The 23,194-nt window shown below is 51.6% G+C and overlaps 1 protein-coding gene across 2 annotated transcripts in view; it reads left to right on the top strand.

Moving 5' to 3' along the window:
- The first annotated feature begins 1,596 nt into the window (after window positions 1–1,596).
- The window catches only part of L3MBTL1 (L3MBTL histone methyl-lysine binding protein 1), a 40,049-nt gene continuing 18,451 nt past the window's right edge, over window positions 1,597–23,194 (top strand). For both annotated transcript variants that reach the window (XM_040575522.1, XM_040575521.1), the window contains exons 1-7: window positions 1,597–1,679; window positions 19,248–19,370; window positions 19,617–19,779; window positions 20,529–20,752; window positions 21,583–21,727; window positions 21,881–22,019; window positions 22,696–22,819. In XM_040575522.1, the coding sequence (XP_040431456.1) occupies window positions 19,644–19,779; window positions 20,529–20,752; window positions 21,583–21,727; window positions 21,881–22,019; window positions 22,696–22,819 (768 nt within the window). In that variant the 5' untranslated portion in view covers window positions 1,597–1,679; window positions 19,248–19,370; window positions 19,617–19,643. The remainder of the gene's footprint in view (window positions 1,680–19,247; window positions 19,371–19,616; window positions 19,780–20,528; window positions 20,753–21,582; window positions 21,728–21,880; window positions 22,020–22,695; window positions 22,820–23,194) is intronic.

The following is a 23,194-nucleotide window of genomic DNA, read 5'->3' as shown; positions in this document are numbered from 1 at the left end:
TGTGGATAAGCAGGACAAACACTGTATGTCCAAAAGGCACATTTTTTGTACCCATGAGATTCTACAGGGTAGACAGACAAACTGTACTGTTTTTTGACCAGCACTTACTAAGCACTGCTCAGCACTGAGCAACAGCAAGTCCTACATTTCCTCACTTCCTAGAGATCTTTGGAGATTTCATGTTAATATTTTGTAGTTATTCTTTGTGCCTGTGGAATGAGTGCTAAGGAGGTCCTCCTCGCTCTCCACTGGGGCAGCACACGCCTGCCTACTTCAGATAAGGCCTCAGGAACTAGTTTGATCTTGGAGGTCTCTTAACTGCTAGGTAAGATGTAGATATGTTGCCATCAGCGATGGAGTTTGATTGCTCTCCAGAGGAGTTAGGTTAACATTAATGACTTAGAGGAGCTCCCATCTTTCATGCCTCCTGCCTGATGTAGCCCAATTTCAAGCTTAATTTTTGAAAAAGGGTGAAAATCATGTTTAAGCCACCTCAAAACCCCAATGCAAGGCAAGGATGGGAGATGCTGGGGCCCTCAAGCTCAGCCCGACTTCTCAGTATTGTGGGAACAAAGTGCTTCATGACTACCTGCTTCTGTTATGAAAAGGGGTGGAGGCAAGACAACGTGGCAGAGCTGGATTTACCGTTCCCACCACAGTTTATCAGAGTTCCTGAGTGGGGTTGTTCCCTCTAACAGTAATCAAAGCTGCCATGCCTTGTCCACACCAGCTCTCCAGGGCTTGGGTGTAAGCAGAGGCGCTGTTTTGCTGCTGAGCGGCGTGCAGCATTTCTCTGCTTTGCCCAGAACCGGCATCAAGAGCTGCACTCGAGCGGGTGTGCTCCCCTTCCTGGAGCTCTGTGCTGGTCAGCACTGGCCTTCGCTCCCACCCCACGGCTGTTTTGCTGCCCGCGTGCTGGCAGCCGTTGCCTCGGCTGGGCTGACTGGTCCTTGGCGGTCACTGCTGGTGCCGGGTCCCACCTGTGCTCTGTGCTGGGCACCGGCGGTGCCCGGAGGGCCGGGGAGTCCCGGAGCTCGCCGCTGCTCCAAGGCCGCGCCCCGCTCCCGGGCCTCGCCGGCCGGGCCCCGCCGCCCGCTCCGTGCCTGCGGGACGCGGCGCAGCGTCCGGCGGAGCTGGGCCGGGCAGGGTGGCGGTGGCGCGGCCCGGAGGAGGGCACCGCGGGCAGCGGGCGGCTCCCGGGGAGCCTCGCGGCCCCTTCCGCACCGCGGCCGCGTCGGGGCTGCCCGGGCTGCGCGTTGCCGTGGCGACCCGCCGTGCGCGGCCAGGCAGCTCCCCAAAATCATGCGGTCGGATTAAAAATTGACACTGTAGCGTTGAAGAATACACGGGTTACCATGGCGACGGCACTCATTAAGTGCATGCATTCTCAACCTGCCCAATTACCGCCCCCCCCCCCCCCCCCGTGCACACACTCACACTCACGCACGCGGCCGGCCCGAGCCGCCCAGCGCCCCTCCCGGCGCGGGGCTCCGCTGCCCTCGGGCCGTGCGGGCGCCGCGGAGCCCGGCAGCGGCGGGGCGGCACGGCTGTCACCCGCATCTGCGCAGCCCGCTCCCGGCCCGTGCGGCTCCGGCGCGGCTCGGCGCGGCCCCGCGAGCACCGCCCTGGCTGGGCCGCCCGGTGCGGTGCGGTGCGGGCCGCCGGGCGCCGCCGTGCAGGTAAGCGGCGCGGCGGGGGCACTGCCGGGCCCGGGCCCGCGGCGGACGGAGGCTGCGGCCAGCGCCTCCCCGCCCCTGCCAGCCCGGGCTCGCCGCTGCGGCGGGCTCGCTGGGGTTCTGCCTTTCCGTGTTTTATTTTTTTCTTTCTCCCCGAAAGGCAGGACTAGCAGCGCGGTAGCTTTGCGGTTCGGTCTCCCCAAGGGCAGCGGGGCAGGCGCGCCCGGAGGCCCTGCCCGAGCCTCGCCGAGAGAGGCGGCCCGCCCCCGCCGGGCCGCTGCGCTGTGCTGGCCGCGCTGTCCCGGGGCAGGACAGGGCAGGGCGCGGGGCCGGGCCCTGGCGGCCGCCGGCTGCGGGGGCAGCTCCTGCCCGTGGCGCCCTCGCTGCGCGCCGCCCCCTGCAGGCGAGGCGGCCCCGGCGCTCCCCGCGGAGGGGGGGGGGAGAACTCCGCCATTTTCACGTCCTGAAAGGAGAGCCGTGACTACGCGGCCGCGGGGCCCCGGGCTGGGCCCTGCGCGTTGCGCGGCGGCTGAGGCCGCACCGAGGCCTCACGGGGCCCGGCACGGGCTCTGCGGCTCGGCCTGCCGGCGGGCGGGACAGAGAGAAGCCGGGGCGGCCATCGCTGCCCGTGCCGGCCGGGACGCGGCGGGAAGGGGGCGGCTGAGTCGGCCCCGGGCCCCGTCCCTGCGTGCGGGGCTGCGCCCGAGCCGTGGGGCCGCTGCTCGGCGTCAGCGGGAGTCCCGGGCCCTGCAGAGCGGATATGGGGAGAGGGGCTGTTGGGATCGTTTTAGGACTGTGTCATGTCTGTGCAACACAGAAATTTTTCTTTATGCATAACACTATGCCAAACAATGGGGGGCGTATCTAACCAAAAAAAAAAGAAAAACAAAAAAGCGTGTGCGGATGTGTGTCTCTTCTGGAGGAAGTTCTGTACTGGCTGGCTATAGATCATGGTGCGCAGACTGGTCTGCCGCCAGGGTGGCTGCTTGGGAGAACAGGATAACCCCTTTCATTCCACCCTTTGCTGACTGCTAGGGAGAGCAAACAGGGTTTGTGTGGTGTGAGACAGGGCTCTCACCATGTTGTATGGGGTTTATGTGGCAAGGTTGTGGTAGCGTGGGGCTGCGGGGGTGGCCTCTGTGAGAAGAATCCAGAAGCTGCCTCATGTTAGATAAGGGCCAGTTCCAGCTGGCTCCAAAGGGACCCACCACTGGCCAGAGCCGAGCCATTAAGCGATGTTGTTTGTGCCTCTGTGAGAGAACATTTAAGACAGGGAAAAAAAAAACACTGCTGGGGAACAGCAGCTGGGAGACAGAGGAGTGAGAAACAGCCCTGCAGACCCCAAGGTCAGTGCAGCAGGAGGTGCTCCAGGCATGCAGCAGCAGTTCCCCTGCAGCCTGTGGAGAGGCCCCTGGTGGAGCACGCTGTCCCCCTGCAGCCCATGGGTCCCACACGGAGCAGATCTCCACGCTGCAGCCCGTGGAGGAGCCCCCAGTGGAGCAGGTGGATGTGGCCTGGAGGAGGCTGCAGCCCCCGCAGGAGCAGGCCCCGGGCCGGAGCTGCCGCCCGTGGGGGACCTGTGCTGGAGCAGTTTGCTCCTGGGGGATGGACCCTGTGGTACGGAGCCGTGTGGGAGCAGTTCTTAAAGAGCTGCTGCCTGTGGTCAGCCCCCACAGGATCAGTTCGGGAAGGACGGCATCCCGTGAGAGGGACCCCAAGCTGGAGCAGGGGCAGTGAGTGACCGAGAAGGAGTGCCGGAGACGAAATGTCATGGGCTGACCATAGCCCCCATTTCCCTGCACTGCTCGGGGGGAAGGAGGTGGAAAAAGGTGGATGGGGGAAGGTGTTTTTAGTTCGTTTTTAGTTTCTTACTGCTCTAGGTTGTTAGTAATAGATAATAAATTGCATTAATCTCCCTTGAGTCTGCATTGCCTGTGACAAAAATTGTTGAATGATTTTCCTGTCTTTATCTCAGTCCTTCAACACTTTTCATTTTTTCTCTCCCTTTCCCTCTGGGGGGGGGGGCGGATAGAGTGAGAGAGCGGCTGTGGTGGAGCTCAGCTGTCCAGCTGAGTAAAACCCCCACGTGTGCCCAGGAGTGACCAAGGGGTGTTTCTCCCATGTGGAGCTCCTGCAGCGTCCAGGAACTCCAGCTGAGGCAGAGACAGGGCACAAGACTGCTCTTTCTTGGCTTTCCCAAGAAATTCTCTTTGGGCTGCATGGAGGTTGGAAGTCCCTTACATGGTAGATGCTTGGCAACGTTCCTTCTGGCATTTTTCGGCGGTGCATGAAAACATGCTGTCCTGGCACCTGAGGATGACACCGCTACAGTCCTTGAAAGTGGCTGCAGCATGGCATTAGTCCAGCCTTGGGGGCTGTGCAACAATCAGCTTGGGCTACGGAGGGGATGGTGTAGGTGGTCTAGGGCAGACTCTGAATGTATTTCTGTATTAGTTATAAAAGGAGATAGAAGACTGGACATTTTAAAAAGATTTGGGATCATATCTTAGTCCTCTTTGGATGCTTTTGGCTGCTCATAAGTGTAACTTGAACTTCTGTGGGGATCGGCACCCAGATGTTGGCTGCCTGAGTTTCAGGCTGCCTTCTGGTCTTAGCATTGAGCCTGGATGATGTTACCTTGAGCCTTTTTAGGGCTGGTGAGTGAGGGCAGAATAAGCAGAGAGAGGTGATAGTTTTAACTTGGCCTGGGTGAGAAGGTGGGGAACTGGCACTGCTCCAGTGTGAGCTGTGCTCCCCCAAGCAGGGTGATCAGCCATGCCTGAGTCTGCCTGCCGTGGATTTCACCGGAGCACAGTGTCTGGCCAAACAGGGAGCACCTCAGCAGCATTAGAGTATAAATTTCAAAAGCCAAGCTGTAGACAATAGCATGCTGGAATGTTCTGAGCAGTGCTTGGAGGCAGAGTTGGCTGGCAAGGTCTTTAGTAGCCCCAGCATGGCATATTAGATCACTTCCCAGCCAATGTGGGTTCATGAGGGGTAGGTCCTGCCTAACAAATTTGATTTCCTTTTATGATAAGATCACCCATCGAGTCGATCAAGGGAAACCAGCTGATGTGATCTTTTTGGACTTCAGCAAAGCTTTTGACACGGTTTCCCATAGGATCCTACTGGACATACATAAGCATACAACTTAACAAAAACATCATGCGATGGGTGAGCAATTGGCTGATGGGCAGGGCTCAAAGGGTTGTGGTAAATGGGGCCACATCTGGCTGGCAGATGGTCACCAGTGGGGTCCCTCAAGGCTCCATTTTAGGGCCAGTCCTCTTCAATGTTTTTATAAACGATTTGCATGTAGGACTAGAAGGTGTTTTGAGCAAATTTGCTGATGACACCAAACTTGGAGGAGTTGTGGACTTGGATGAAGGTCAAAAGGCCTTGCAGAGAGATCTGGACAGATTGGAGAGCTGGGCGATCACCAACCGCATGAGGTTTAACAAAAGCAAGTGCCGGGTCCTGCACCTGGGACGGGGCAACCCTGGCTATACGTACAGACTGGGCAACGAGACGCTGGAGAGCAGCCCCGCAGAGAGGGATCTGGGGGTTTTGGTTGACAGCAAGTTGAATATGAGCCAGCAGTGTGCCCTGGCAGCCAGGAGGGCCAACCGTATCCTGGGGTGCATCAAGCACGGCATTGCTAGCTGGTCGAGGGAAGTGATTGTCCCGCTCTGCTCTGTGCTGGTGCGGCTTCACTTCGAGTACTGTGTGCAGCGCTGGGCACCACAGTACAAAAAGGATGTAAAACTGTTGGAGAGTGTCCAGAGGAGGGCGACGAAGATGGTGAAGGGCCTAGAGGGGAAGACATATGAGGAGCGGCTGAGGCTTGGCCTGTTCAGCCTGGAGAAGAGGAGGCTGAGGGGAGACCTCATTGCAGTCTACAGCTTCCTCGTGAAGGGGAGTGGAGAGGCAGGTGACCTATTCTCCGTTATCACCAGTGATAGGACTCACGGGAACGGTGTTAAGCTGAGGCGGGGGAAGTTTAGGCTGGACATCAGGAAGAGGTTCTTCATTGAGAGGGTAGTTGCACACTGGAACAGGCTCCCAGGGAAGTAGTCACTGCACCAAGCCTGTCTGAATTTAAGAAGCAATTGGACTGTGCACTTAGTCACATGGTCTAAACTTCTGGGTAGACCTGTGCGGTGCCAGGAGTTGGACTTGATGATCCTTATGGGTCCCTTCCAACTCGGGATATTCTATGATTCTATGATAACTGCTTATTCTTCCCAGGTGTGTGTCTGAGCCATCCACAGGCCCAGGAGCAGGTCCCAGTGACAGTGACACTGCTGGGATGGCAGGTGACACAGCCACCAGGAGAGAAGTTCCAAGTGTTTCCGCGTTGTTAACTCTGACTGTACCTGAAGCGAACGGCCACTTGATGCTCTCTTGCCCTTCTCCCTCCCATCTCTGTGTTCACAGCATCCATTCAGTAACTTGAAATGTGCAATACAGAAAACAGCCTCTCATCACCCTGAAGAACATTTCACCCTGTTTTGAGCTGTAGGTAAAAGCCACAGCACAGAGAAAAGCAATGGAGACAGCCTCAGTCCACTCCAACCCTCGCCCTTTGCTGCAGCAAAAACTTAAGGGGTCTGGGGGCCCTGATGTACCTCCAGAGGATTTATTGACTCATGGGTTTAAAGCAGTCAAATTTGGAAGGGAAGAGGTGTGTATGTTTGCCTTTATCCACTGGACTGCCTGCCTGTGTGAAGGGTGCTGCTGAGCGTTCTCCTGTGTTTATATGGTGCAAATACTATTACAGTGCCATTAGTCTCTTACAATGCCTGCTCTGGGCAATGCCTGAAGACAGAGGAAATTCCAGGAAATCAGCTCCCAGCTCACTGTCTGCAGTGCTTTGTAACACCATCTGTAGTTTTAGCATGATCCCAGGTGTTGCTTTTACTTAAAGGCTCAGTTTTGCCACTGGAGGTCATTAAGTGTCCATGTCTCAGCCTGGGCTCTGTCCAGTAGCTCCATGTCTGTCCTGTGTTGTGGAGCCCAGAACTGGATCCAGTGCTCCAGCTGTGGCCTCGCCAGTGCTGAGCAGAGGGGAAGGAGCACCTCCCCTGACCTGCTGTGGTGCTCCTAATGCAGCCCAGGATCCCCTCAGCTGTCCTTGTGGCAGGGGTATGCTGGTGGCTCATGGTCACCATGGTGTCCACCAGGACCATGAGGCCCTTTCCTGTACCACCTGGGCCATGAGGCTGCTTTCCAGGCAGGCAGCCCCCAGAGCACACCAGTGCAGAAATAATGTTTTAAATTCTCAGAAGCTACAAAACCAGTAAACATGTTATATTGTTTTAGATATAGCTATTTTAAGCCAATTTTGTGATAAATTTTGACTGCACTGTGCTTTATAAAGTGCTGATTGCTGGGGTTGTAGCACATCCTTGAGCTGAGAACTGCTCTTCTCCCTGCTCCTTTATGGCCTGTTGCACAGAGCTTAGCTTTCCTATCTGCCAACAGATAATCCCCTGGCTTTGTCATGGGTTTGTGAGAGGTAGGGTGTGAGGCCATGGCAGAGTTGGAGCCTCTTGTGTGTAGCAACAATAGAAATTGGAACAGCACTTCTTCCAAGCTCAGGATCGGTGCAACCCTAAGAGTAGGAAATCGGGGAAGGGGGGGCAGGAAACCTGCGTGGATGAGCAAGGAGCTCATTGATAAGATCAAAAGGAAGAGGAAGGTCTATGAAATGTGGAAAAAGGGCCTGTCCTCTTGGGCGGAGTATAGAAGTATTGTCAGGGCCTGCAGGGACGCGACGAGGAAGACTAAAGCCCACCTAGAGATGAGGCTTGCAAAAGACATAAAAGATAATAAGAAGGGTTTTTTTAAGTATGTAAACAGTAAAAGGAAGACTAGGGATAATGCGGGTCCCTCACTGAATGAGGGGGGTGTCCTGGTAATGGGAGACGCCGAGAAGGCGGAGATACTGAATGCTTTCTTTGCTTCAGTCTTTGCTTCAAGGACTCCCCCCTGAGACTCCTCAACCCTGGTGGGAGGAGAAAGGGTCTGGGAAATGGAGGGCTCCCCCCTGGTTGACGAGAGAGTGCTTTGGGAGCGTCTGAGTGGGCTCAACACACACAAATCCATGGGTTCCGATGGGATGCATCCACATGTGCTAAGGGAGTTGGCAGAGGTGATCGCCGAACCACTCTCTATCATCTTTGAAAGGTCCTGGAGAACAGGAGAGGTGCCTGAAGACTGGAGGATAGCCAATGTCACTCCGGTCTTCAAGAAGGGCAAGAAGGAGGATCCGGGAAACTACAGGCCAGTCAGTCTCACCTCTGTCCCTGGAAAGGTGTTGGAACAGCTTGTTCTGGATGTCATCTCCAAGCAATTGGAAGAGAAGAATGTTATGAGGAGTAGTCAGCATGGATTCAGCAAGGGGAAGTCGTGCTCGACCAACCTCATTGCCTTCTATGATGGCATCACCAGCTGGGTAGATGGGGGGAGAGCAGTGGATGTCATCTACCTTGACTTTAGCAAGGATTTTGATACTGTCTCCCATGGCATCCTGATAGCAAAGCTGAGAAAGTGTGGGACAGAGGAGTGGACAGTAAGGAGTGGGTTGAGAACTGGCTGACTGGCTGAGCTCAGAGGGTGGTGATTGGCGGCGCAGAGTCTGGCTGGAGACCTGTGACTAGCGGCGTTCCCCAGGGGTTGGTGCTGGGTCCGGTCTTGTTCAACATCTTCATCGACGACTTTGATGAGGGAATAGTGTCTGCCCTCAGCAAGTACGCCGATGACACAAAGCTGGGAGGAGTGGCTGACACGCCAGAAGGCTATGCTGCCATTCAGTGAGACCTGGACCAGCTGGAGAGATGGGCAGGAAGAAACCAAATGAGGTTTAATAAGAGCAAGTGTAGAGTCCTGCATCTGGGAAGGAACAAGCGCATGTATCAGTACAGGCTGGGAGATGACCTGCTGGAGAGGAGCTCTGCAGAGAAGGACCTGGGGGTCCTGGTGGACGACAGGTTGGCCGTGAGCCAGCAGTGTGCCCTGGTGGTCAAGAAGGCCAATGGGATCCTGGCGTGCATTAAAAGGAGCGTGGCCAGCAGGTCAAGGCAGGTGATCCTCCCCTTTACTCTGCCCTGGTCAGGCCTCACCTGGAGTACTGTGTCCAGTTCTGGGCTCCCCGCTACAAAAAAGACAGGGATCTCTTGGAAAGAGTCCAGCAGAGGGCCACAAAGATGATACGGGGCCTAGAGCATCTTCCCTATGAAGAAAGGCTGAGAGACTTGGGTCTGTTCAGCCTGGAGAAAAGATGACTGAGAGGGGATCTCATCAATATGTATAAATACCTGAGGTGTGGGAGACAGAGGGATTTGGCCAAGCTCTTTTCAGTGGTTTGTGGGGACAGGACAAGGGGCAATGGCCACAAGATAGAGCACAGGAAGTTCCGCACCAACATGCGAAAGAACTTCTTCACAGTGAGGGTGACGGAGCACTGGGACAGGCTGCCCAGGGAGGTTATGGAGTCTCCTTCTCTGGAGATATTCAAGACCCATCTGGACGCCTACCTGGGCAGCCTGCTCTAAGGAACCTGCTTTGGCAGGGGCGTTGGACCCGAAGATCTTTCAGGGTCCCTTCCAACCCCTTCAATTCTGTGATTCTGTGAAATTCTAGCTTTCCAAGTCCCCCTGCTGCTGGATACTTTGCTTCTCAGATGTGAAGGTTTTACTACTAGAGACCACTATTATGGAGACATATATCTTGTCAAAGCTGGTTGAAATATGCTGGCAGGGTCTGATTGCAGACAGATGGCTCTATACACATACATTGAGAACACGACTGCAAAAACTGCTGTATTGCAGGAAAACAGGCCAAGAAAGAGCATTTCTGGATGAAAGTTTTTTTTGGGGTTTTGTGAGAAAGTATTCCTTCCAGCTAACATATCACAGTGGTCTCTGGGGGGACAACAGGTCAGTCATACATGTGTGGCCAGGGTGTCCTAGGATGGCATTTCTCCTTTCTGGCTTCTCTGTTAGACCCCAGAGCAGGAGCCTGAGGTCTTTTGTTGTCCCTCGGGAGGAGGTGAGAGAGAGGAGGGGATATGCCGGGTTCTAGTTCTCTGAGTAAGCTAATGAAAGAGTGAGTTGGAAGGCTTGCTGGAGAGCAAGGGACTACTATGTCCTAAGTACACCCACTGTAAGACATAGAATCATAGAATTATAGAATGGCTCGGGTTGGAAGGGACCTTAAAGATCATCCAGTTCCAACCCCGCTGCCATGGGCAAGAATGAGTATGATGTATGATGTCATGCTCAATACCAGGAAAACAGGATAACTCCATGATAACTCTGATAAGTCGAAACTAGCTTTCACCTCTAAAATTGCTTGCTATTTTAAAATCTGGATGGAGGGGTTATTGAAAGCTCTGTAGTGTTGACTTGGTCCTGGTCAAATGTTGGTCTGGTCCTGCCGGGGGCAGGTCAAGTTTTTACTGGATGTCACTGGGACACGTGTAGTCTGAAAGTTCTTTAAGTTCCCAACTGTTCTGGTTGTACCCAGCAAGCAGATAAGCACCACACTTCCATTTGCCCACCACACAGCTGGATGGGGGAGAGAACTAGGGAAAAAAAAGTAGAACTTGGGTATTGAGATGAAGACAGTATAATAGGAAAGAAACAGGAAGAATAAAAGGAAAAAGGAAAAGAATACACAAAGCAGGTGATGTCCAATACAATTGTTCGCCACCAGCCGACTGATGCTCAGCCAGTCCCTGAGGAACGGTAGCTCCCCTCGCCAGTTCCCCCTGTTTTTATTGTTGATCGTGATGTTGTGTAGTATGGAATATCCCTTTGGTTGGTTTGGGTCAGCTGTCCTGGTTGTGTTCCTTCCCAGTTCCTTGTACACCCCCAGCCTCCTTGCTAGCAGGCATCTTGAGAATCTCAAAAGACTGAGGACTGGAGGAAAGCAAATGTCACTCCAGTCTTCAAAAAGGGCAAGAAGGAGGACCCAGGTAGCTATAGACTGGTCAGCCTCACCTCCATCCCTGGAAAGATGATGGAACAACTTATCCTTGGCGTTGACTCTAGGCGTATCAAGGATAAGAGGGTCATTAGGGGCAGTCAACATGGCTTCACCAAGGGGAAGTCATGCTTAGCCAACCTGATGGCCTTTTATGAGGACATATCCAGGTGGGTAGATGATGGAAGGGTCTATCCTGATTTCAGTAAAGCTTTTGACACCATCTCCCACAGCATCCTTCTGCAGCTAAACTGAGGAAGCGTGATCTGGACGATCGGGTGTTGAGGAGGACTGTGAACTGGCTGAAGGGAAGAAGCCAGAGGGTTGTGGTCAATGGGATGGAGTCGAGCTGGAGGCCTGTATCTAGTGGAGTCCCTCAAGGGTCAGTACTGGGACCAGTACTGCTCAACATATTCATCAATGACAATATATTCAATCACTGATGACACTAAACTGGGAGGAGTGGCTGACACGCCAGAAGGCTGTGCTGCCATCCAGCGGGACCTCGACAGGTTGGAGAGTTGGGCAGGGAGAAACTTAATGAAATATAACAAGGGCAAGTGTAGAGTCCTGCATCTGGGCAAGAACAGCCCCAGACACCAGTGTAAGTTAGGGACTGCCCTGCTGGAGAGCAGCAAAGGGGAGAGGGACCTGAGGGTGCTGGTGGACAGCCGGATGACCAAGAGCCAGCCCTGTGCCCTTGTGGCCAAGAAGGCCGGTGGAGCTGGGTCTCTTTAGCTTGGAGAAGAGGAGACTGAGGGGTGACCTCATTAATGCCTATAAATATGTAAAGGGTGAGTGTCAGGGGGATGGAGCCAGGCTCTTCTGGGTGACATCCAATGATAGGAGAAGGAGCAATGGGTGCAAGCTGGAATATAGGTGTTTCCACTTAAAATATGAGAAGAAACTTCTTCACGGTGAGGGTGACAGAGCACTGGGACAGGCTGCCCGGGGGGGGTTGTGGAGTCTCCTTCTCTGGAGACTTTCAAAACCCGCCTGGACGTGTTCCTGTGTGACCTGATCTAGGTGTTCCTGCTCCGGCAGGAGGATTGGACTAGATGATCTTTCAAGGTCCCTTCCAATCCCTAAAATCTGTGGTTCTGTGACTGATCCTGTGTAAACACTGTTCAGCAACAACTAAAATGTCAGTGTTTTGTCAGCATCTTTTTCATTACAGATCCAAAACATAGTACCATATGAGCAACCATGAAGGAAATTATCCCAACAAAACCAGGATAAATTCTACCCTTTATTCCATACCATTTAAATTATGCTCGGGTCCCTTGCTTTCCACTATGTCCTCCCTTCTAATTATCACCACCCTTCCCATCCTTTGATGTACACACACAGACATAATTTCCTTAGACTATGGGCTATCTAAAATGTCCATTGAGGTCATTTAGTACATGACTTTGGGCTCTGTTCGTTGTAACCATCCTTTAGGGCAGGAGAGATGGTTCGTGGTGTTGGATTGTTGCATGCTGAAGCCAGCTCTGGCTCCATCACCACTTCACTTGCCTGGTTCCATCAAGATTCATTCTTCATTTGTTTGGATGATTCTTACTGTAATACTATTGACGTGATGTACAGCATTATATAGCAATTGGCATCGTACTATTCAAGTCATGGGCTATTCTCACGCAGAATCAAATTCCCTTGAGGTACACAGTGGACTTCCCCATCCTTCTGCGTTATCTACCAAGTGCACCCAGGTCCCTGAGCAAAAGCAATCCCACAGATGGGCTTGCCTTTGCCTGAGGCAGGAATAACCTAGACGGTCTTCCTCAGCATGTTTTGTACACACACTACAGGAATTTTATCCCCTTCTACAGTACATAAGGGGTTTTGATTGGGCAGGGCCAGCTCAACTGGCAGAATCTCTAGCGTTAACTAACCAAGGGACTTTTGCTAAATGTGTATCCCAATGTTTGAATGTCCCAGCGCCCATTGCACTGAAGTGTGGTCTTTAACAGTCCATTGTATCATTCATTTTTCCCTAAGGCTGGTGCATGATAGGGGATCTGATATACCTGGTCAATGCTCTTTGACCCAGGTGTCTATGAAGTTGTTTCAGAAAAGAGTCCCGTTCTCTGATTCAATTCTTTTTGGGGCTCCAAGTCACCATAAGACTTGCTTATCAAAGCCCAGGGTAGTGTTTTGAGCAGTGGCATGGGGCACAGGATATGTTTCCAGCCATCTGGTGGTTGTTTCCACCGTTGCTTGCCTTGGTGGGTTCATGGTAGTGTGTTAGCCTCCACTCACCATTAGACATCCTCACTGGCCATATGGGACTATTAAAGGACGAACAAGTCTTCCTGATCACTCTTTGGGTCTCCAGGTGTCGAATCAGCTCATGGATGGGAATCAGGGACTCTTGGTGCGATATTGCTGCTGTTGCACTGTTATGGTTGTGATTGGCACCTGCTGTTCTTCAACCCTCAGCAACCCCACAACAAAAGGGTCCTCTGAGAGTCCGGGCAAGGTAGACAGCTGTTTAATCTTTTCCATATTCAAGGCAGCTACGCCAAAAGCCTTCCAGTACCTGGCTGGAGGCAGGGCCCTTCTAGTCCTGGCTGCAGTGTTCATTACTTAATTCTTTGAAGTGCAAATCAGAAGTCCCTCCATTTAGATCAGACATAAGATCAGCCCTTCTACTCCGTCTGGGGGACTGCCCAATAGAAACTGGAGCAGTAATTTTCCTGGAAGAACTCCTTTTAGTGACTGTTTTATTCTTACAACTCGCATATCTGCCCTTCTAGCTTCAAGGCAGATTTTCTATCCTGCTTCCTCATGTCCTCTGTGTGATCACACAGGTTAAAAAATCACAGGGTGGCACGTGGTGTGTACCCACTATATCCTCTCTCTTGAGTAGACAAATGCTTGCTCCTAATAGCTGAGATACTGGTCTGTACAGGTGGGAAGGAGGATACGTTCTCTTTGAGTTGCTGGACCTCTTGGTACAGTTTCTGCACCACTGAGATGCAGGCCCATGGAGAAGAAGAGAAATTTTCTTCATTTTGCTGGAGTTGGCTGACCACTACATCCACTGTTGGTTCATCTTGATCTTTCCAGGTGTCATTGCCTATGCACTGGCACACAGCGATGGTGCACTCTGTACAAACTTCTGCCTCATTGACCACGTGCACTGGACTTGGTCCGGATCTTTGTTTACCTGCTTGTTATCCAGGTCACTATAAATCACCTTCAGCACCTCAGGTACTGGATATCTTTCTCCATGGTGGTCCACTTACCTGGGTGACATACAGCATCTTCCTTGAAGGGATGCCTTTCCTTGATGCCTGACAGGAGTTGCCTCCAGAAGCTGAGGACTTCTGCCCCCTTTCCTATCACTTTGTTAATTCCTCCTTCCCTAGAGAGGGATCCCAGCTGCTTGGCTTCCCTGTCCTCTAATTCCAGGCTACTGGCCTCATTACGACAGCATCAGAGCGGCCAGGTGACAATGTGCTCACCTGGATGAGGGCTGAAATCCTTTTGTATATCTCACAGCTCTCTCAGGGATCAGGATCGGGTGGTTTCTGACTCATTTATGAGTTCTGTCTCTTCCCCATCCTGTTCTTGTGATGGTCCTGCTGCAGAGCAGCCTGCCTCTTCCAGTTCTTCCTCCTGGTATCTCCGAGGAGATGCTGCTTCTTCCCATACCATATAAGCTGACTTCCACTGCCGTTGTTTCTTCTTGACTACAGGCGTGGCTGATACCATTGTGGGTTGGCTCTCTGCTTCAGCCACAGTGTTTGTGGTGGGAGTGTGAGGAGCTGCAGTGCTTGTAGCAGAAGTTAGATTAGCCACAGTGTCTGTTGCTGGAGATGGATTAGCTGCAGTGTCTGTTACTGGGGTTGAATTAGCCGCAGCGTCTCTGGTGGGAGCTGGATTAGTGTTGAGCGTGGCTTGGTAGGCATAGGCCAAGCCCCAGCACGTTGCAGTGATTTGTGTCTCTTTGGATTTGCCAGGGCAACAACAAAGTTTTTACCAGTTTTTCAGTGTTCTGCATTTGTTCAGGGGTGAAGTTCCAAAGCACTGTAGCGCTGTTCTTGTGCCGTGCATATCCTCACACGTTCCCTGCCACTCAGCTTCAGGACAGACCTCTGGGTGGCATTCTTAAATAGTTGTTTAACCCTAGACAAAACCTGAAACACGTTCAAGAGATATAGCAATAGGAATATGCTTGTTTGAACATCCTGAGGATATTTAAAGTTTTGAAGAGCCGTTGAAACTAGCCTGGAGGAGAAGAGAAGGGGAAGGTGTCCTCCACAGATTGACTCCCTGTGGAGAAAAGGTAAAAAGTGTACTTATTAATAATTTCCATAAAATAGTTCCCAAAGTACAAGGATGACAGCAGTGCTGAATACAAATATAAGATTAGGCTCATGGCCAGTGTAACTTATTGAATATTACATACAAACTGAGGAAACCAAAACCAACCTTAAGACAGTCCTCAGAAGTGAGAAACAGCAAGCCAGCATTACATAAAAGAACATTGCGAGCAAATAAATAAACTTTGAGAGCAAATAAATCAATGTTGTGACCAGCAACTATTAAATTAATGTAACACTTACAACAAATTATAAAAAAATTTGTTCTAACACACACCGGTCAGATCTGTTGTTATCTCAACCCTTCGTGCCCCACATTGGGTGCTAAAAAGGACTGTTGTGGCTTAACCTGTCAGGCAGACAAGCACCACACAGCCTTTCGCTTGCTTCCCCCACAGTAGGAAAGAAAAGAGAATTGGGGGGAAAAAAGGAAAACTTTTGAGTTGAGCAAAACTTTGGGTTGAGATGAATACCATTTAATAGGAAAAAAAAAAAAGAGGAAAAAAAATACACAAAACAGGTGATTGCACAAATGCAATTGCACACCACCAGCCAACTGGTGCCCAGCCAGTCCCCAAGCAGTGGCAGCCTACCCCAGCGAACTCCCCCCAGTTTTATTGCTCGCCATGACACACATGGCACCGAACGTCCCTCTGGCCATTGGGGCCAGCTGTGCTGGCTGTCCCCCCCCCAGCTTCTTGTGCCCTCCAGCCTCCTCACTGGCAGGGCAGCACAAGAAGCTGAGAAGTCCTTGACTGTACTGCTCTGCAACAACTAAAACATCGCAGTATTATCAGCATTATTCTCATCCGAAACTCAAAACACAGTACTATACATGCTGCTAGGAGGAAAATTAACCCTATCATGATTGCATCCATTACACTAACTGAATAAAAATTTAGAACATAAATAACTTTTGTTCATTGTCTAGAGCAGTCACCAGAAAAGAAATGTGTTAGTTTGAGGATTGTGCTAATTTGCAGGAAGTATTTTCCATTCCAGGAGTTTTCAAGACCAGCCTGGATAAAGCCCTCAGCAGCCTGGTCTGATCCCATAGCTGGCTCTGCTGTGGGTAGGAGTTTGAGCTGGAGAGGTTGAGCTGGAGAGGTTCTGAGGTCCCTTCCAGCCTGAATTATCCAGTGATGGACTATCTTTAATGGATCATATGAGGGCTTACAGGAGACCCTTTAAAGTGACTTCTGACTTCCATTACAATCTCCACCCTTTGTCAGTTTGGACCAGGCCATCAGGTTTAATGTTACAGTGAACTCCCCTTGCTGCTACCCCAGCCTGGGCTTGTCTATTAGCCAGAGTCCCTTAGGGGTGTACCTGCTCCAGCATGGCCTTCTCTGTGAGCCAAAGTCTCTTCAAAGAGACTTAGAAGAGACTTTGAAGAGCCTGCTGTGTCGTGGGCTTATCTGTGGTCACAGACGCTTTGAAGTGTACCTGCTCTGGCGTGTCCGTTTCCATTGGCCACAGTCCCTTCAGAGGTCCCCTTCCCTTTGGACACTTGCTTTGCCGTGGTCTCATCCACAGCTACAGATACTTTGAGGTATTCTGGCATGACCTTATCCACAGACACTGCAAGATCTACCTGCTGTGGCACAGACTTCTCTGTGGCCACAGACACTTTGAGCTGCACTTGCTACGCAGTGGACTTACCTGTGGCCACGGACACTTCATGGTGTAGGTGCTCCCAGTGGACTCATCCACAGGTCGCAGTGTGTCAAACCTGAGTTCAGCCTGCAGTTCCAGCCTGCCAGTACAGCAGCACAGGGACAGCAGCGATGCCAGCCCAGGCGGATGGGCCATTGCCGTTCTCAAAGTGCACCCAGGCACGGCAAAGCACAATGATAAAGAGTAGAGGAAATGGCAGAAGCAAAAGCAGCCCCTAACAAACACTGCATTCTATACACATTAAAGCAAGCAAGCCCAGCAGCAAGCACAGGAGTCTGCCGATTAGCAGCTAAACAGCTGTAATATCAATAAATTTTGTCTAGCATACTCCCCACTGCAAGCAAATCTGTCATCATCTCGAACTCTCTGGTTGCCACTTTGGACACCAAAACCAACTGTTGTGTAACCCGAACAGGCAGCTCAGCACCACTCAGCCGCTCACTCACCCAGGTGGGATGAGAGAGGGAATCGGAGAAGGAAAAGTGCAAGAACTCATGGGTTGAGATAAAGATGGTGTGCTAGGTAAAGCAGAAGCCACATGCACCAGCAAAGCCAAACGAGGAATCGTTTGCTGCTTCCCACTGGCAGGCAGGTGTTCAGCCACCCCTAGGAGAGCAGGGCTCCCCATGTGTAAGGGTTCCTTGGGAAGACAAATGCCATTGCTCTGAACATCCCCACACTTCCTCCTTCTTTACCCGGCTTGTATTGCTGACCGTGACATCATTTGGTTGAAATATCTCTTTGTCAGTTTGGGCCAGCTGTCCTGGCTGCACCCCCTCCCAGTTGGCAGGGCAGCGTGAGAAGCTGAGAAGTCCTTGACTCTGTGTAAGCACTGCTCTGCAACAACTGAAAACATCAGTGTGTTATCATTTTCATCAGAAATCCAAAACACAGCATTGTGTGAGCCTCTACAAAGAAAATTAACTGTATCCCAACCAAAATGCCGACAGTGTAATAGACTGCTGTACAGAGTTGAGTTTGTGTATCACCCAGCACTGGAACTAGTTATTTTTATTCTAGTCATTTTCAGTCTCAAGTTCTATTTAAATAATAATAATAAAAAAAAGCCAACAACTGACACAAAATGAAACATCAGTCCTTGAAACATTGGGCCCAAGTGATGAATCAAGGATAAATACTGGATTTAAATGGCTAGAAAAGCACATAGGTTTCTGGTAGGTATTAGGAAGCAGCAAGGCCAGATTGGGTGCCAAGTACATTTTGGCTTTCAGCTGGAGCAAGGTGTCCAGTTGAGTTACTCAATTCCTTCAGTTCTTCTGATACTTAATAATGTCCTTCTGTCATTGGACCTGGAAGGTATGAAAGGTCAGTGCCTTCTGTCAGTTGAATATGAGATATTTCTGATCACAAATCTGACAGCAGCACTGCAAGAGAAAGGTAGAAGTAAATCTCCTAACATGAGTACACCAGCCCACTCTTTACCCTCTGGTTGTAACACCTTTGTTTCTCGGTATAAAATTCCAGATGTTGCCTTATGTAGCAATATTCTTATTTACTGGACCTTCAGTGAAACGATCCCCTTTCCTACATGTTTGTCTTTTCTTTCAAATTCAGGTTGCATCAGAAGCAACCAAGACATGGGCACAGTCCCATAGATTAGCCCCTAGAGCAGTCTTGCCTCCATCCCATATCCAAGGGCAGCTGGCTGGTGCTTCAGGGAGGGTGCAGGACACAGGGCAAGTCCAGAATCCTCTGGCCCAGTGCCCTCAGTTTCCAGCAGTCTGGTACATCTAGACCATCATTTTCAATAGGCATGGAGAGATCTTCTGTGAACGCATCCAGTGATATTACTGGTTTTGCTTTTAATTCTGTATTTGCACTGGATTTTTCATTAGGTAAGAGCAGCGCTGAAAGCCCTCCCTTGCTGATGCCCTCTGGGCACTGGGTGATAACGCTGTTCTTGCCCCCCCCTTTGCAGACAGAGCCTGGTCTGGAGACACTCTTCTGTGGATCCTGTCCTGTCCTCCAGGGCACAGCGGGTCCAGCTGCTGCCCCAGGATATGGGTGAGGTGGTTGGCAGGGCAGTGCCTGCTGGCCTCTTCTACCCAGGAAAGGGAGTAGGGACCCAGCCCTTGTAGCCAAGTCCAGGTGAGAACCCAGATTACGAGGCAAGGTGCGAGATCAACCAGGAGACCCATCTGCAGGCCAGGTCCCATGACTGCCATACAGAGCTGAAGTCAAGCCATGCTCCAGATCAGCAGGGCTGGACACCAGCACTGCTAAAGCGTGGCATGGGCAGAGGCTGTGCTTAAATGGGGCTCCTGGGCCCATTGGTAGGGGTCCTGGCTGAGCCTGGTCAGGGCCAGTAAGGCACAGCAGTGCTCTCAGGGTTCTCAGACCCCCTCTTGCCTACTCCTTGAAATTCACAGCTAAATAGGTTAAACATCACTGATCTGTGAGAAACTCAGTTGCATGCAATGAATTTCATGCCTTCCTCCTGATTAAGCCATGTTGTTTGTGAAATTCTCTCTAATAGCCAGTTAGAAGAAAATCAAGAGTCACTGCACAGATGGAGAACTGAAAGATGAACTTCAGGGACCTCTTTCTTTTCCAGGGTAGGGTTTGCCAAATCTCAGTCACGGTCTGCGTCTGAGTGGTATAGGACCAGAGTGGAGCCAGGAGCAGACCTTGCCTGTGGTGGACCTGCTGTGCTCATACCATCTTATGGTGGTACCAGGTAAGAAAAACCCTTTGGTGTTTGCAGGCTCTGTGCTGTGATCTCACAACATTTTACTTTACCAAGTCATGTTGGTACCAGCTGTGGCTTTCATTCTCTACTCTCGTGGGTTCAATTGACCTTTAATACATCTTACAGGGATGTCTGCTGGGAGATGGTGGAAAGGGAGGGACCATCTTCCACTGTCTCTTTCTCACTCCCTTGTGTTTGTACTACCAACTTGATTTCTTTCTTGCTGGCTTCCAGTGGCTTGGTCTGTGCCCACACAAGGTGATGGACAGCAGAGCAGAGATGGAGGTTGTGAGAAGCACAAAAGGGAATGCTGCTGGGGAGGTCAGTGTCCATGTGGTCACCACTGAGAGCACTGTGCAGAGCACTCACCTGCCAACGACTGCCTTCATCATACCAGGTATGTGGGATTGTTCTGTCTACCAGGTAGTTCCTCAGCTTTCTCACTACACATCGATACCTCTCACACTTCTTGTATGTCTGTGCATACAAACCTTGGGAGGCAAAGCCGTGCTGCTGTTACTGTCTTAGAGATTCTCTGTGGCTATCCCACATCACTTTGATAGTTTGTGGCTGATGAAAATCTCTTAACTTTTGAACTGAAGCCCTGGTCTCTAGGGTTCTGTGCCAGTGCAGCGCAGCGTGCCTGGATGCCTGCTCTGTCTGGCACAGCTGACCAGCGTCTTTCAGGAGGATGTGCATTAGGTGAGATTAGGGGTGTGCATTAAAAGCAAATCTCCCAGTTTTTCCTGCTCCTGATGTCTCAGTTCCCACTGTGGAAAGGCCCTGGATTATATAGTGCATTCATTGTGCAATCTGGGAGCTCACTGGCACAATCCTGCCACAGCAGGTGGCAGCATTCTGGTCATGGGAACAGGCTGAGGTTAGGCTGAAGTAAGAACCCCTGAATGTGGATAGTGTGGGTGCCGCCTCCTAGTACCAGCCATCCCTGGCTAAAGATCCTGTTGGGTCCTGCTGCCTGCTTATGAGTACTTTAGACCACAACACTGAGCCCTTGGCAGGAAGATTATGTCCACTCTGTCATTTTGTGCTGTCTAAGGCCACTGTGGTTCTTTTAAGATTTGTTTGCGTCAGTGAACTGTTCCATGTATGTCTCTGGTTGGTTGTTTCTTTTTTTCCCCTTTTAAGCAAACGCCACTACCATCAACCTTCCTGCAAGCACCTTAGAAATCCAGCGATTCCCGAGGGAGCCACAGAGAAGCACAGGGGCTGAGAGGCCAGAGAGGGGAGCAGGGAGTGAACCTGTCACAGCTACTGTCATCCCCCAGATCAGTGGGGTGCAGACCTGCAACACAGTCCGTGTGCTGGAGTGGAAGGATGGGGTGGCTACTTTGCCTGGAAGTAACCTGCGGGTAAGTGTAACTATGGGCCACTACACTTGCCCTCCTCGCCCCTATGCCAGGCTGGGACCACTGGAATGTGACGTGGGGTCCTGGAAGTACCCGTGGCCCTGCTGGAGAATACCTCAGCTGTTCCCATTCTGCAAGGCTGCTTGTGCCCCATCCCTACCTCCACCTTGCACTGTGTTGTGAGCTTAGTGGAGAGCACATGCAGAGTGTGTGTGGGGCTGCAGCCTGCCTGCCCTGTGCGGGGAGGCAGAAGGATGCCCCTACTTGCTGTGCAGGGCATTTTTGCTTTCCAAGCTGTGCTGTGGTGTTGGCTCTCAACAAACTCCTGCACTCATCCTGGAAACAGCAGCCTGGCACTCATCAGACAGCAGGTACCTGTAAGTGTGCTGAGGCTACTGAGTAGCATGAAGGAGCTTGCACAAAGTGGATGGATTTCTCAGCTTCTATTCAGCCCCAGGGCACCACATCATGCTTGCCTGATCAGTGCTACCAGCTGGTGCTGATTGCACCCAAGTGCAGACAGAAGGCGGAGGAGGGCTAGGACTGGAGCCTCTCCTGTGTTCCTTCCCTCCTTGAGCCATGTATTGTTCTGCAGTGCACCAGCCTGTCAGGCTCAGCAGCCAGCAGAGACTGCCTGCAGGAGCAGCAGCACAGGGGACTTCAGAGCTGTGCTCACCGCCATCACTGGAAGAGCTGTCCTCTTTTTGGATACACTAATCACCAAACCATGTCCCTGTCATTCTCAGAATTCCCATGCATCGACTAGCTTTCAAGTTACATTTCTATCCTCATTGTTAACATTTTTCCTTCTGTTTTTTGGTTCAATGTCATAGTTTCGAATAAATGAGTATGGGACACTGAAGGTGGTGAGTGCTGATAAGATGCCTCCATCGGAAGCTATAAAGGAGGGCCACGCAGAGAAAGATGGGGACTCAGAGGTGGCACCAACTAGCAGGGACAATCCTACTCCTGCTCAGGGTAAGGGCACCACTGTGGTACTTCTGGTGTGGGTAACATCACTCTGTAGGTGCTGTCTGGCTTAGGACATAAGCAAGGCAAATATTTCCTGCTTCCTGCTCTCCTTTCTTTGCTGCTCCTTTGCCCTCACTACTCCTCTTCTCTCCAACTCAGATGTGTCAGAACAGCCCAAGCTGCCAACACCAGAAAGCATGTGCCACTGTGACACATGTGGCCGGAGACATGTGTCAGATGGAGCCCGGGAAGGCAGGGGCTTCTGCAGCGAGCACTGTCACCAGCAGTTCAAAGAAAGGTATAGGAAGGGGAGTCTGCTCCGTGCAGAGCCAAATCCATCCATCTGCCCTCTCTCCCCTGGTCTGTATGCTCCAGCAAGAGATGCAAGTGCATCTGTCTCTGGCACGTGCTGGGTACCCCACTCGTTTCCCTCTTTCCTGTAGGCAGGGTGTCTTGGGTACAATGTGGGGTAGATGAAAACTTGTTCCAGGAGGCAACAGGAGGTGCAAGAAGACAGATTTTCTCCTGCCCAGTTTGTGGCCTCACAAATTGCGCGCATCTGTTGGGGCAGGACTGCTACAGGAGGCTGCTGCAGTGGGCAGCAGTGGGAAGTGTGGGTCACAAGGGCATTTCCAGCCCCTCTGCTTACTGACATGTGGCTCCCAGGACTGGTTTTCTAGCATCTGTGTGACTGATGTAGGTTAGAGCCCTGCTACAAAACCGGATCACTTTTGATCCATCCCTAGGTTCAGGTTTCTGACACAATGCATGAGGGTGGTTCTTGTTTGTATCCTGGTTCTAGCCTCTTGCCAACTTTGTCACTAGGAGGAGTGCGTACATTAGTCAGGAGGGATGGGAGGTGTGTGAGAAGGAAATGGGGTGACAGTGATTCTCCAGCAATGACTCTCTTAGCAACACACCAGTCACTGCCACGTATCATGCCACAGTGGTTTACTTTTCCTTCCTCTGCGCAGGTCTGTCATTGTGGAAAACTCTGCCAGCAGCACCAACACCACTGAAATCCTCAAGCCTGTTAAGAAAAGAAAGAGGAAGGACTACCAGAGCCCTTCAGAGGAAGAATATGAATCTGAGCAAATGGTAAGAAGAGAGCAGGAAGAGCATATGTATGCCCATGCCAATGTCAAGGGTGGCTCCTGGGCCACCTTTGTATGCCCTGTTGATATGTGTAGCTCTCATCAGTGCTTTTCAGTGCCATGTCAGCTATATGTTGAAGGGGTAGCCAGAAGCAGTTAATGCCCCAAAGACTTGAATGTGTGGAGCATCATGGCTTCTGGACACTTGGCTGGCTGTTTGGCAGCTGAGTGCCTCAGATTGTGCAGTGTTGAACACTTCCTGATTGGGCTGTAGGTACTGAATGCGCTCAGCTACTCTCTTGAGTCTAAGCCACTCAAAAGTAGAAGTGTTGAAGAGAGCACCTATATGTGTGATATATGTCCTGGGGAAGGGGGAGTG

Source organism: Cygnus olor, chromosome 16 (genome assembly GCF_009769625.2).
Source record: "Cygnus olor isolate bCygOlo1 chromosome 16, bCygOlo1.pri.v2, whole genome shotgun sequence".
Classification (NCBI taxonomy): Eukaryota; Metazoa; Chordata; class Aves; order Anseriformes; family Anatidae; genus Cygnus; species Cygnus olor.
Note: the sequence above shows the minus strand (reverse complement) of the source record. Positions and strands in the feature narration are given on the sequence as shown.